Source organism: Bufo gargarizans, chromosome 4, assembly GCF_014858855.1.
Source record: "Bufo gargarizans isolate SCDJY-AF-19 chromosome 4, ASM1485885v1, whole genome shotgun sequence".
Classification (NCBI taxonomy): Eukaryota; Metazoa; Chordata; class Amphibia; order Anura; family Bufonidae; genus Bufo; species Bufo gargarizans.
Window position 1 is genome coordinate 277,022,642 of NC_058083.1, and position 14,287 is coordinate 277,036,928.

The 14,287-nt window shown below is 40.5% G+C and overlaps 1 protein-coding gene across 1 annotated transcript in view; it reads right to left on the bottom strand.

The window, feature by feature from the left end:
- Window positions 1-303: 303 nt before the first annotated feature.
- The window catches only part of MDN1 (midasin AAA ATPase 1), a 281,392-nt gene continuing 267,408 nt past the window's right edge, over window positions 304-14,287 (bottom strand). Inside the window, exons 91-102 of the mRNA XM_044289668.1 lie at window positions 14,141-14,242; window positions 13,165-13,366; window positions 11,640-11,813; window positions 11,273-11,433; window positions 10,873-10,956; window positions 10,370-10,482; window positions 10,016-10,190; window positions 9,855-9,928; window positions 9,353-9,467; window positions 9,202-9,265; window positions 5,273-5,415; window positions 304-1,099 (exon numbers count right to left, since the gene is read on the bottom strand). Of these exons, the coding sequence (XP_044145603.1) occupies window positions 911-1,099; window positions 5,273-5,415; window positions 9,202-9,265; window positions 9,353-9,467; window positions 9,855-9,928; window positions 10,016-10,190; window positions 10,370-10,482; window positions 10,873-10,956; window positions 11,273-11,433; window positions 11,640-11,813; window positions 13,165-13,366; window positions 14,141-14,242 (1,596 nt within the window). The 3' untranslated portion in view covers window positions 304-910. The remainder of the gene's footprint in view (window positions 1,100-5,272; window positions 5,416-9,201; window positions 9,266-9,352; window positions 9,468-9,854; window positions 9,929-10,015; window positions 10,191-10,369; window positions 10,483-10,872; window positions 10,957-11,272; window positions 11,434-11,639; window positions 11,814-13,164; window positions 13,367-14,140; window positions 14,243-14,287) is intronic.

Consider the following 14,287-nt stretch of genomic DNA (forward strand, 5'->3'; position numbering starts at 1 on the left):
TTCTATACAAGTTTGTGTCCAGGGAGGCCTTTGGACAGACACCAGCCTTCCTCCCCAGGTAAATAGAAAGGCCAGGTGTGGGGTGGTGTGTAATAAGTTCCCCCCTATGTATATGCATTTCTTCATTCTCATTTTAATTTCCAGAAGCACCTGAACAACTGGACTACAGGAAAAAAAAAAGTAAATGCTTGTTGTATTATGGCCAAATCTTTGCATCGTTAAGGCTCCTTAGAACGGATATTTTAACAGTGGACAGTTCCTTTAATAAACCAGAATGATACAGTTACGAATGATCTTTATTAATCTGCATAGCTATGGGGGGGTAACAAAAAAAAAAAAAAAAAAGACAAGTGTGACAGACAAATAACTTGTACATATGTCCTAACAATATAGTACAAAATGTTCAGGCTTCACAGTATAATGTTATGATTTACAATACAGAGTATGGAAAACAAGTTAGACCACAACAAGAATAGAAATGTTTGGATTCTCAGATTAAACGGTTTTAAGAGAACTTTGGTTTAATACAAAAATAAAACCTTGGATTTTTGTATTTGTTTTACTTGGGAAAAAAATACAAACGTCCTACATCTCTACATATTATGCCTTACAATCTTTCCTTCCACGTGTCCATCTGCTTGTGTACTGCTAGAAGCTTCCTGCTTCGTTTTATCATAAACTTGTTACGTTATACACGAGAATGGCTGGTGGGTAGGTACTATCACATATTTGAACGTATGCCATTTTCTACTTAGGAGGTACGTTGCATAGCTTCCTGCTTCACTGAAATGACTTGACCTGAGCCATAGGACATGCTGTTCTATTCCACTGTTCAGTAAGTATTTCCCAGTCATCTCTCCATTCTCCTGCTGAGAGTGTGCAGGCGGTTGTGCATGTATCCAGACATGATCTAAACATGTTCTGAGGTAGTCACCAGCTCAAACCACTGCCTGAGGGCATCACCCAGGGTCTCTGGAAGAGTGTTTACATCTCGAAGGATAATGTAGAATGGAAATGGAAATTGCTCCATGTAAGATATCATTTTTGGCATCTCTTTGGGGTCGGTAAAAATTGGCACTTTAATATCCAAGATGGAATCCTAAAAACAATATAAGAGTTTTAACAGGTACAGTAAAAATTACAAAATCAGAAGAAAAGGCAGCACTCTAATGGTCAAAGTGATGCAAAACTCTACTAAGTACATACACTGAACAAAAATATAAACGCAACACTTTCGGTTTTGCTCCCATTTTGCATGAGCTGAACTCAAAGATCTGAAACATTTTCTACAAACACAAAAGACCCATTAATCGCAAATATTGTTCACAAATCTGTCTAAATCTGTTAGTGAGCACTTCTCCTTTGCCGAGATAATCCATCTCGCCTCATAGGTGTGGCATATCAAGGTGCTGATTAGACAGAATGAATATTGCACAGGTGTGCCTAAAGCTACTTTCACACTAGCGTTCGGGGCTCTGCTTGCGAGTTCCGTTTGAAGGCTCTCACAAGCGTCCCCGAACTGATCCGTACTGCCCTAATGCATTCTGAGTAGAGATGAGCGAACTTCTGTTAAGTTCGGCGTCTAAAGTTCTGGTTTGGATTAGCGGAGAATCCCGATCTGGATCCGGATATGGATTCCGACTTCCGTTGTGGTCCGTGGTAGCGGAATCAATAATCGGCCATTATTGATTCCGCTACCACGGACCACAACGGAAGTCGGAATCCATATCGGGAACCATATCGGGATTCTCCGCTAACCGGAAGCCGAACTTTAGACGCCGAACTTAAAACAGAAGTTCGCTAATCACTAATTCTGAGTGGATGCGGATCCGCTCAGAATGCATCAGTCTGGCACAGTTTGTCCTCCGCTCAGCAGGCGGACACCCGAACGCTGCTTGCAGCGTTCGGGTGTCCGCCTGGCCGTGTGGAGTCAAACGGATCCGTCCAGACTTACAATGTAAGTCAATGGGGACGGATCCGTTTGAAGTTGACACAATATGGCTCAATTTTCAAACGGATCCGTCCCCCATTGACTTTCAATGTAAGTCAAAACGGATCCATTTGCATTATCATGAACAAAAAAATTAATATATATTTTTTTTTGTTCATGGTAATGCAAACGGATCCGTTCTGAACGGATCTAAGCGTTTGCATTATAGGTGCGGATCCGTCTGTGCAGATACCAGACCGCACCTAAACGCAGGTGTGAAAGTAGCCTTAGACTGTCCACAATAAAAGTCCACTCTGAAATGTGCAGTTTGATCACACTGCACAATGCCACAGATGTCACAACGTTTGAGGGAACGTGCCCGTGCAATGAATGTTCATTTCTCTACCATAAGCAGTCTCCAAAGGTGTTTCAGAGAATTTGGCAGTACATCCAACCGGCCTTACAACCGCAGACCACGTGTAACCACACCAGCCCTGGACCCTCCACATCTAGCATGTTCACCTCCATAATCATCTGAGAGCAGCCATCCAGACAGCAACAATCTGCTTGCATAACCAAAGAATTTCTGCACAAACTGTCAGAAACCATCTCAGGGAAGTGCATCTACATGCTTGTCGTCCTCATCGGGGTCTGGACCTGACTGCAGTTCGTTGTCGTAACCAACTTGAGTGGGAAAATGCTCACATTTGATGGCGTCTGGCACATTGGAGAGGCGTTCTGTTCACGGATGAGTGCTGGTTTTCACTGTTCAGGGCAAATGGCAGACAGCGTGTGTGGCGTCAAGTGGGTGAGCGGTTTGCTGACGTCAACATTGTGGATCAAGTGGCCCATGGTGGCGGTGGGGTTATGGTATGGGCAGGTGTATGTTATGGACAACGAACACAGGTGCATTTTATTGATGGAATTTTGAGTGCACAGAGATAACTTGACTAGATCCTGAGGCCCATTGTTGTGCCATTCATCCACAACCATCACCTCATGTTGCAGCAGGATAATGCACGGCCCCATATTGCAAGGATTTGTACATAATTCCTGAAAGCTGAAAACATCCCATTCTTGCATGGCCAGCATACTCACCGGACATGTCACCCATTGAGCATGTTTGGGATGCTCTAGATCGGCGTATACGGCAGCGTGTTCCAGTTCCTGCCAATATTCTGCAACTTCGCACAGCTATTGAAGAGGAGTGGACCAACATTCCACAGGCCACAATCAACAACCTGATCAACTCTATGCGACAGAGATGTGTTGCACTGCTTGAGGCAAATGGTGGCCACACCAGATACTGACTGGTTTTCAGAGTTCCCCCAGTAAGGCAAAACTGTGCACATTTCTGACTTTCCTTTTATTGTGGGAAGTCTAAGGCACACCTGTGCAATATTCATGCTGTCAAATCAGCACCTTGATATGCCACACCTGTGAGGTGGGATTGATTATCTTGGCAAAGGAGAAGCGCTCACTAACAGATTTAAGTGAAGAAAAGAAGTTCCCACGGCGCAAAAACCAATCTATCCCTGACGAAGAAACACGAGTGTTTCAAAATGCGTTGGTTGGTCTTTTTTCCCCCTGAGCTATCCGTACCTAGAGGTGTGACGTCACACAGGATTTGTTCTGGGACCCAGTTTTTTTCAAGCTTCCCTGCTCCCACGCTAGCTACCGGCCGAGGGGTGGGGGGGAAGGGAGAGGAGGCACCAGAGAAGCTAGTTTGCTAATGACAACCAGCAGCAGCTGTGCACCTGTGAACACAGTGGAAGCAGGGAAGCTTGAAAAAAACTGGGTCCCAGAACAAATCCTGTGTGACGTCACACCACAAGGGGAAAAAAGACCATTCAACGCGTTTCGAAACACTCGCGTTTCTTTGTCAGGGATAGATTGGTTTTTGCGCCGTGGGAACTTCTTTTCTTCACTTGGATCCATTCGCCTTCTTGGGGATTCCAAGCATCCCTACGCGGAAGTGCGTACGCCCGTGGCTGCATGACCATCTACCTTGGGGACATTTTATTATCCCCTTCAAGCCTTCAGTAGTGTTGTGCCTATTTATTGCACAACACATAAAGATGAGCCTCCATTTCGGAGTATCTTTTGTGTATTCACTTAACTGGACTGTACTACCCTATGGTGCGCCTTTTGTGTTTTTTTACAGAGAAACACCGCCTGTTACACTAACAGATTTAGACAGATTTGTGAACAATATTTGAGAGTAATGGGTCTTTTGTGTATGTAGAAAAATGTTTCAGATCTTTGAGTTCAGCTCATGCAAAATGGGAGCAAAACCGGAAGTGTTGTGTTTATATTTTTGTCACGAAGAGCAACAGCAAACCAACGGCCGGATTACACAGCGGGCGCGAAGAACACACGTGGACGCCAATCTGCAGGCAGGAGCCGCTCCCCGATCCACTGACGGCCCCGATCCATGACGGCCACCAGGAGGGTCTACAAGACATCTCCTATTATTCCCCCTTCCTCAACAGGATTTCTTTCACTAATTGATATTTTATGTTATTTATGATCTATCAGGACAAGTGACATTATATATGAGGATACGTTATCAACTCCTTTTATCCAAAGACTGAATTTTCTTAAATAGATCCATTTTTATACAGACTTCTATCCATTTTATCCTTTATTTAACAGGATTTTATAGAATCAACATGTTGTTATTCTAATGTGCTTTATTCATACTGCTATTTTATGTATGTAATTTTATTACTTTGATACAACCTCCTATCATATTTTACTACATAAGGCATATCTAGCCACCCCTTAATAAATATATTAATCTATTTACCCATACAACACAAATGTTCTGAGTGCCATCCCTTTCCTTCTTTGTGTTTATATTTTTGTTCAGTGTAATTACATGTAATTTACCTTACATTAAGGAACACCTTTATTTGAAAAGATATGCCCCAGTCTAGTTTAAAAAATAATAATAAAACTCAAGCAAACCTGTCTCTACAATATCATAAAAGAATTTAGAGTTAAAAAAAGAAATAAAAATGTTGCCCATAGCGAACAATGGCAGCCTAACGTTAAATTTTTACAGTGCTCTTCAAAAATGAATGCTGCACTGTGTTTTAATACGCAACATTGATACAGTTCTTAGAAATCTGCCCCTTTGTTCATTAAGCACTGGAGTGACATGTCAACTAGAAAAATCTCTATGAATAATATAATATATAGTTAGATACAGAATATAAAACAAATTAACATTTTTCATCGACATGGCGGTCTTAAAAGTTTATATTATTGGGTTAATTGAATATGGTAAATTTGGAAATACTACGTTAGCAAAGAGCCATTGCAAAACTTAAAATTTACCTTAGATGTAGGGTTGTCCAAAATAATGAAGATAATAAATATGTTAGAATTGCGAGCTGCCTTTACTGCCCTTGTGACACGGTCCTTTCCCTCTACAAACAATCCTCTTCCATCAGAGACTATTATAAGTAGTTGAGCAGTTTCTGAAACAAAATATAATATATTAGGAATCATTATCTAAAATAATACATCTCCTTATTGGGCTGATGTTGTCACGGTCCAGTCTCTCCATAATTTGATGACTAAACTGTGCAATTGAGAACCGATTCCAGGAAGTAGATGGAAACAAATATAAAATAATGGAAGAAAAATGAGAAAAACTGTTTCATGCATTTCTAACGCTCAATTTTTTTTTAAAAACAAGTTTAAAAAAATTGCATGTTTTTACTATGTTCATAAAGGGCAGATATGCAGGGGATTTTATGCCACATATCTGCAGCAAATAGTGTCTTAATGACTCCCTTGCCAGGGCTGCTTTTCAAATGCTCTGCACACATTTGTGCTAAACTGCAGTAATTACAAAATTTGTAAATGTACATTTTTGGGGGCATAAATTCATGTACAGCTAAAAAGATACTATAGTTTATGAATACCAGGCATTGTAGTGGATTCCATTCTGTTGCAAGTCTTCTAGTTATAAAAGCAAAAGGTCTTTGACATTACAGTTAAAACAAACATAACTGGTTTTGTCATCCAGTGCAATTTAAGTTACAACAAGCCAGCATATAACAAAAGAAGTAACATAATACAAGAAAATGCTACAGTGGGAAGGCACAAAATAAATGAAATAAATACTAATTTCAAAGAGATAAGTAAAACTTTTAGCCTGAGGGAGATTACATTCATCTTTAGAAAGGCAGAAATAAGATCATAACGGATAAATACTAATTCATGAATTCCTTTAGACATCAAGAATATATTAGTTTACACGTCTGTTGGTTACATTGGTATAATGATCATAACGTGCTATGCAATGCAAAGAACCATGATAATGGAGAGCAATCTGCAGGCAGCATGTTATGGAGAAGGTGGCAAAAGATATAGCAAAATTTCTAATTTAACCCTTTCACGACCGCAATCTGTATATATACGTGATAGCTGCACATACCCCGTGTGCAGCTACCACGTATATAAACGTTCTGGCAGCTCTTTAATCCAAGCGCTGCAAAGCGCTTGGATTAAAGCTTCTGCCCCTGCCCTGTATGCTGTCACGGACAGCATACAGTGCAGTAATGCCGGCAAGGGACCAATCAGAGTGGCCCCTTGCCGGCAATCGATCCGATTGGTTAGTCTGTGCAGACTAACCAATCGGATCGCGGCAGTGTTAAAATGCCGGTTTCATGCTCTGATCTGCGCTCTGCAGATCAGAGCATGAAATCAGGTAATGTGACCTCGGGTAATAAACCCCCCTCCCGCCGATCTGTGCCCCGATCTGTGGCTGTGCCCCCCCTTGTGCTGCCTGCAGCTCATTCTCCTACTAGCTGCCGTGATTTGGTCCGCCCCCTCCCCGCCCCATGCAGTCATTTAGTAGCCTCGGCGATCCCCCCCCCCCCCCCCCCCCACCCACGCAGTCATTTTGTAGCCTCCCCGATCCCCCCCCACCCCACCTTTCCAGCGCTGCCCCCCCCCGATCCCCCTGCTGTGTGCGATGGCGGCGGCTCCATTACTGAGCCGCCGCCATCAGCAGAGAGTGTCAGCTCTATGCTGACACTCTCCTGTAACCCCATAGATGCCGCGGTTGCGGCATCCATGAGGTTAACAGAGGGAGGGAGCTCCCTCTCTCCACCATCGGGGCTGCAGCGCTGTGATTGCAGCACCCGATGGTTGCCATGGCAACCGGACGCTTTGCAAAAGCGTCCTGTTGCCATGGAAAGGTGTCCAGTGCTGCCACCTACAGGACATCTGTAAGTATTATACTTTGGAATGCAAGAGCATTGCAAAGTATAGTACAACCATCAGCCCCACTGGATCTTGAAGATCCAAGAGGGAACTGATAAAAAAAGTGAAAATAATAAAAGTAAAAATAAATAAATAAATAAATAAATAAAAATGTAAATTGAAAAAAAGAAATTGCCTTTTCCTTTAAAAAAAATGAAAAAAATAAATAAAAAAATACACATATTAGGTGTCAGCGCGTCCGTAACGACCGCCTCTATAAATATATCACATGATAGACCCCGTCCGATAAACACCATAAAAATAAAATAAAAAAAACTGTGCCAAAAAAGCTATATTTTTCACCTTACATCACAAAAAGTGCAACAGCGAGCGATCAAAAAGGCTTATGACCCCCAAAATAGTACTAATCAAACCATCACCTTGTCCCGCAAAAAATGATACCCTATTTAAGACAATCGCCCAAAAAATTAAAAAGTTTTGGCTCTCAGACTAGAGACACTAAAACATCTTTTTTTTGGTTTCAGAAATGCTATTATTGTGTAAAACTTAAATAAATAAGAAAAAGTATACATATTAGGTATTGCCACGTCCGTAACGATCTTCTCTATAAAACAATCACATGACCTAACTCCTCAGATGAACGCTGTAAAAATAAATAAATGAAAACTGTTCCAAAACAGAAAATTTTTGGGTCACCTTGCCCCATAAAGTGTAATAATGAATGATCAAAGAATCCTATGTACCCAAAATTGGTACCAATAAAAACCTCAACTCTTTCTGCAAAAAACGAGCCCCTGCACAAGACGATCGGCAGAAAAATAAAAAACATGGCGTTCAGAAAACCAATCCAGCACAATCTGCCTTCCAAAAACCGTATGGCATTCCTTTCCTTCTGCGCCCTGCCGTGTGCCCGTACAGCAGTTTACGACCACATGTGGGGTGTTTATGTAAACCGCGGAATCAGGGTAATAAATATTGAGTTTTCTTTGGCTGTTAACTCTCAATGTGTTAAAGAAAAAAAAATTATAAAATGGAAAATCTGCCAAAAAAGTGAAATTTAGAAATTTTATCTCCATTTTCCTTTAATTCTTGTGGAACGCCTAAAGGGTTAACAAAGTTTGTAAAATCAGTTTTTCCTAAAAAAATAAAATTACATTTCCAAAATGATGCCAACATAAAGTAGACATATGGGGAATGTTAAGTAATAAATATTTTATTAGGTATCACTTTCTGTTTTGGAAGCAGAGAAATTGAAATTTGGAAAATTGTGAATTTTTCAAAATTTTTGGTACATTTTGGATTTTTTCATAAATAAAGGTGAAATATATTGACTCAAATATATGACTATCATGAAGTACAATGTGTCACGAGAAAACAATCTCAGAATGGCGTGGATAAGTAAAAGTGTTCCAAAGCTATTACCACATAAAGTGACGCATGTCAGATTTGTAAATTTTGACCTGGACACTGGGGCATCAATGACCCTTGGTCATGAAAGGGTTAAACATCCAAATCTTTGCTCTTTCTAAGCTTACTTGTGCAATTGGGCAGTCTTACCAGTGACTGATATGGGCCCTATGAGACCTAATGATTTTCGGGTCGCCTCTGATCAGCCAGTAAATGATCAAATACATGTTTGTCGGCTAATTTGCATCTTTCATTAGCATCTCTCAATATGATGTGCTGCTGATAATCAACAGAACTAAATGAAGGAGGAACGACTGCAGTAGTGATCATTCCTCCCCATTCACTCTCTATCGGAGCGTGTAATAAGACGATGCAAGCGAGCGCCAATGGAAGTGTTTATTGTCAATCGGCACTCGTCCTGCTCGAAAAATGGGTGGCTTATATGGGCAACTGAACTCTGAGCAGAGATGTAAAGGTATAAATAACACATTTTGCTCAATCTTCTCCGACAATACTATATATCAATGTGATCAGCTTCTACTGTTCTATAACACACTGCCTGCAGATTATACTGCATTTCATGATGACAGGTTGTTTTTAACCTTTCACACGTCTCTGCCTACCTGGATTACTGCTTGAAGGCATCTGTTGTGCTGCAGCAAACATTGGCACACACGATTCTAAGAACTGAAGGAAAAAAATGAAAAGAAATTAAACATCACATTTGCGTAGAAAAGTCACAAACGTGAATTAGATCTAGATCTAACTGGTTACCTGAGCAAGCAGTGTCTTCTTTTGCTGAAATTTGCACTGACTAAGTATTCTGGATCCAGACTGCTCACTGAATTGTTCATGGAAAGGATGTAAAAGCTTGACATTTTCTCCAAAACTAAGGTAGGAACAGATGACATGGGCTTATGAACACTTGAAAAACAGAATGGAGCCTCACAGAAAAGGGCCCCCAACTTGGTGAGGGTAATCTGAACTATAGTAATACAACAAGCAGTATCTACATGAAGTATAGTGTCACAAATTACATCGTCTGCATAAAAGGGACTAATCTAGAAAAGCTAGACGATAGAAAATTGCCTCTGATTTTTCAACAGCAAATGCAGACTTTCCGAATGGTATCAAGGGCAGAAAAAGCAAGAAGCACCACCCCACCCCCCTTTGTACATTTATTACAAGACAATTTTACAAAGGGGTGCTTTAGGGGTCAATGATAACATTCCTGTCGTAATGAACAAGGTTTGAAGATACAGCAAAAGTAGCATACCTGTACACCGCAATTTGGCCAACTTCTAGGAGTGTCAATGCATTTCCTATCACTGCCAGCGACTCATAGGCAAGCTGGAAAATAAAAGCAATTTCATTTTATTCATTTCAACTAGATGAACAAATCAGATTTTTGGATATTAAATAAATGCAAATTCAAACCTGCTTAGAATGGTTGTCAACCATACTAGAGGAATCATCTACGGCTAAACAGATCTGGTATTCCCGTTTGCTGGGCTTCATTCTGCGCAGCCAAATTTTGTCTTTTCTGAACTGACTGGCTATGTATGGAATGACTTTTCGCATATTCAGTCTCTTTCCAGTTCTGTAATCCCCTCTGCAACAGTGAAAGAAAAAGGAGACTAAGAAATCGGTTGCAAAGGATACCAATACATTGTCGTCAGGGACTTTTTTTCAGCTCATTTTAAATAATATACGTCAATATCAGTCTCTAAAGCTACTATGACAAGTGACTATAATCCTAAACTGGAAACAATAGCATAGCACTAAACTCACTTGAGCTTTGCTGCCTTTGTCGGCTCTAGAATAAGTCTTAGTTGTTCACATAACTGCTGAGATAGGGGAGCAGTGAGAAGGAGGTAACTCTGCCACATTTCAGCTGCAGCCTTCTGAAAGAGAATGAGAAATGACTGCTAGTATTTCATACAGTTCAAATACCACAATTACATTTTCGTATGCCAATGTTAGGATGAAATAGTGGACTGATTAAATATGATGAGACCATGGAACAGTTGTGTGGTGCTATTTGTAAAAAAAAAGGAAGGTAGAATGAGTATTGTAGGAGCAAAGTACTGTCGAGTTCACAGAGCCTACATGTGGAAATCATGAGCAGACAGGGGTATTTAACAGAAAAAGTGCAGGTGACCAATAAGTGAAGAATAGGAAAAAAGTTTTACTGGGATCACAGGACCTTGGAACTTCAATTACTCTGAACTCTATATATTGAGTGGTAACATACTGTAGCTTAAGTAAGAGGAGGCTGTGGTTCAAATACTTACATCTTCAGCATCACCATGTGTATACCATGCTTCTAGCTGCTTTTCAAGTTCTTTCCTAAGCACTTCAAGATCTTGAGGAGACTGCTAAAAATGGAGAACAGAGTATAATATAAGGTTTATTTGCATGCTATTAACACTCATATACATGAAGTAAATTAAGCTTAAAACCTTTAAAACAATTGTCAAAGTACTGGCAAGCATAGTAGAAACACATAGAAATTTACATTCAAAACAGTCCTGAAATCTCAAAGCAGCTACCTTTAGATAGCATTTATTAATACTAGTCACACACATGGCATTCCTGCAGCTGGACAAATCTAATGACTTCTTGGCGGTTCAGCCTTTCAGGGAGAAGTGTGCAAAAAACAAGATATACAGCATTGAACCCCAGTGGTAATACCTGCACAGGTTGTTCTCGTAAAAGATCCCAGGCAGTATGTATGGTGGATTCTAGGCTTCTTTCAGGTTTCTCCATGTTTGCATTTGTGGTTTCAGATTCTTGAATCTGTATCTCATCTTCTGTAGTTACACCTTGCACCTCTAGTTCAGGTTCCATGGGCCCTGTATTTGAAACAGGCCACACATTGGAGTTAGAATTAAGTCATTGTGTATTCAGCACCAAGTTATATATTTAAACTTCTTTATAGAACATAGTAAATTATAAATTTGCTGGAAGGTTCATAAAAATATAAAAGTCAATATCAAAGCATTGCAAGGAGGGAGAAAGGCTTTTTTTTATTGAAGGTGCACAATTTTGGATATTTCACCTTGTGCAATGGACTCTTTTGACTTTGGTTGCTCTGGCTTTAGCTGTTCGACAGTAACTGATTCAAGGTGCTCATCTTCTTGTATCTCCATTTCCACATCTTCCTGTGCAGCACGGTCATCTTTTTCTTCCTTTTGAGGCTGCATGGATTTCTCTTGCTCTTTACTGGCTGTATCTTTAACACAAATACAAGACATCAGAGACCACATATGAACATTATATTTTAAGGGAAAATATATAAAAAGTCAAATTGAAGGTCACTAAAATAGGACACTTTACATTTATTGTGTATTTCACTCAAGTGGCACTACATGTCCCAACTACATGCATTAGCAGATGTTACTCAGAATAATGGTGATCATGAAAGGGGTTGGCCACTGGTTATTGTTGACCAATATGTTTGTAAGATGATTATATGGCACTTAACATAGGCTTTGTGAAAATGCTATATTTCTTATTGTATGCCCCTTTGTTTACTGGGTCTTTTGTGCTGTCCCACAAAGGTCTTGACCATAAATGGCTACTGGTGGAGGGTTAGGTTACCTGGCAAATCCCCTCTACGTGATGTCTCCAGCATTCAAACACACTGCACCTGTACTAAACTCCCAACATTACAAGTACAGATGGCAGGCACAGTGCATTTGAATGTAGGAGACATCACGTGGTAGTGATTTGCCTGACCTTCCATCAGCAGCCATTTTATGGGCAGGATCTGTGTGTGGACAGCACAAAAGACCTAGTAAACACAATATAATCATCTTACAAAACATATTGGTCAACAATAACCAGAAAGTGGCCAACCTCTAAGTATGTCTTCAGTTTCTTGTCATGCAGTGATAGAACACTGTAAGAAAACCCAAATTCTTTGAAAGGAAGAAATTGCTCAGGTATGCACAAGATCATGGGCTCAAAATTGGACAGATGGGAAGTGGAGGGGGATCTGTGGATGGCATTGTTATGGGGAGGGGAATCAGTGGATGACGCTCAGAGGAGTATACATTTATAAACTGTAATCCGTAACTTTAAATCAGCCCTCATCTCTTTACTAGGGTACCTTACTCTCAGCTCCGGTAATGGGCAGTGCGGGTGGCGCTCACCGATGTCACGCGGCTGCTCCGCCTAGTGGGAGGAGCACTGCCTGCGCCGCCCGCACTGCCTGTTACCGGAGCTGAGAGTAAGGTACCCTAGTAAAGAGATGAGCGCTGATTTAAAGTTAAAGTTACGGATTACAGTTAATAAATGTATACTCCTGTGAGTGGCGGGACCCTGTATATTCTAACCCCCAGGCAAGAGTCCCCGTCACCATGGGAACGCCTGGGGGTTAGAATATACCATCGGATTTGAGTTTTCATGATCTCACTGAGTATACCCAGCATATAAGATGACCCCCGACTTTTGAAAATAATTTCTAGTGTTAGAAAGTACTTATACGCCGGTAATACAAATGTTATACATCTATCTATAGTCCAGTATATGAGCATTAATATGTTGGATCTGTATAAATCAGCTGATAACATTGTATATACCATATGTCTGTGCATCATAAGACTCTGCTCCCTGCTTGATGTGCTCATAAGCATCAGCTTCTTGTGCTTGGCGTTCAGTTTGCTTGTCACTGTCTTCCATTTCATTGCTGGATTCCATGGTCTTCAGCCTTTTGTGGACTTGTTCAGTGAAATCCCCCAAAGTGCGGCTGTCATCTGATTGGCCTGGTTTACGCTTGATGCTCTACAATGCATATCAGATAGATTTAAGTCAAGAATAGGGATGAGCGAACACAAACTTTTACAGGTTCAGGCAGTGGAGGAATCCCGTTATGGATTCCGTTATAAGGGAATTTATAACAGGATACCTCCACTGCCTGAACGCCGAACCAGTAAAGTTCGGGTTCGCTCATCCCTAGTCAAGAACAAACTTACATTTACTATTTTGAAAAATTAAAACTCCACAGTTTTAAGAAGCCATGATGCCTAAACATCTATTGTATCTACATTGGTGGACATTATAACCTATTGTTAATGGTAAATAGCCAGTTCAGGATAGTAAATGCTTATTTATGAATGGTATTAGCAGCACTCCTTTTACTTAGTATGTAAGCTGTGCACTTTACATTCAGGTGTTCCTTCCTACTAAAATGACTAGAATATATAGCTTTGTTCATAGGTCTCTGCCTTGAAACATTATACCAATGAAACATCTCTACTTTATTGACCCCAACCACAATTATGGATGGTTTATCACTTACTTCTTACTAATGCTTATTTATGTAGCATTACATTTTCCAAAGAACTGTACAGAAAATACAGGCAAACTATTCCCTGTACTCAGTGAGTATTATCAAGGCCTAGTCACATTGCTGACACTAAATAGTAAAATTAGGGCCAATGACCTAAATAGTAAATTAGGGCCAGTGAACTTATGAACTGCAAATGTTCAGATAAATTAGGAGGCTGAACATAAAATAGGTGGTAAAATATACGTGTTTTTCTACAGACAATTTACCTGTGTAGGACGGGCACTTTGTTTCTCTAAAGCCATGCGTGCCATCAGTTTCGACTCATGCCCCTCAGACTGACTTGCATCTGCAGATCCGGTACCGTGATCCTAGATATAATGAAGTATTAAGCTGATGAATTTGCAAGGCAAAAA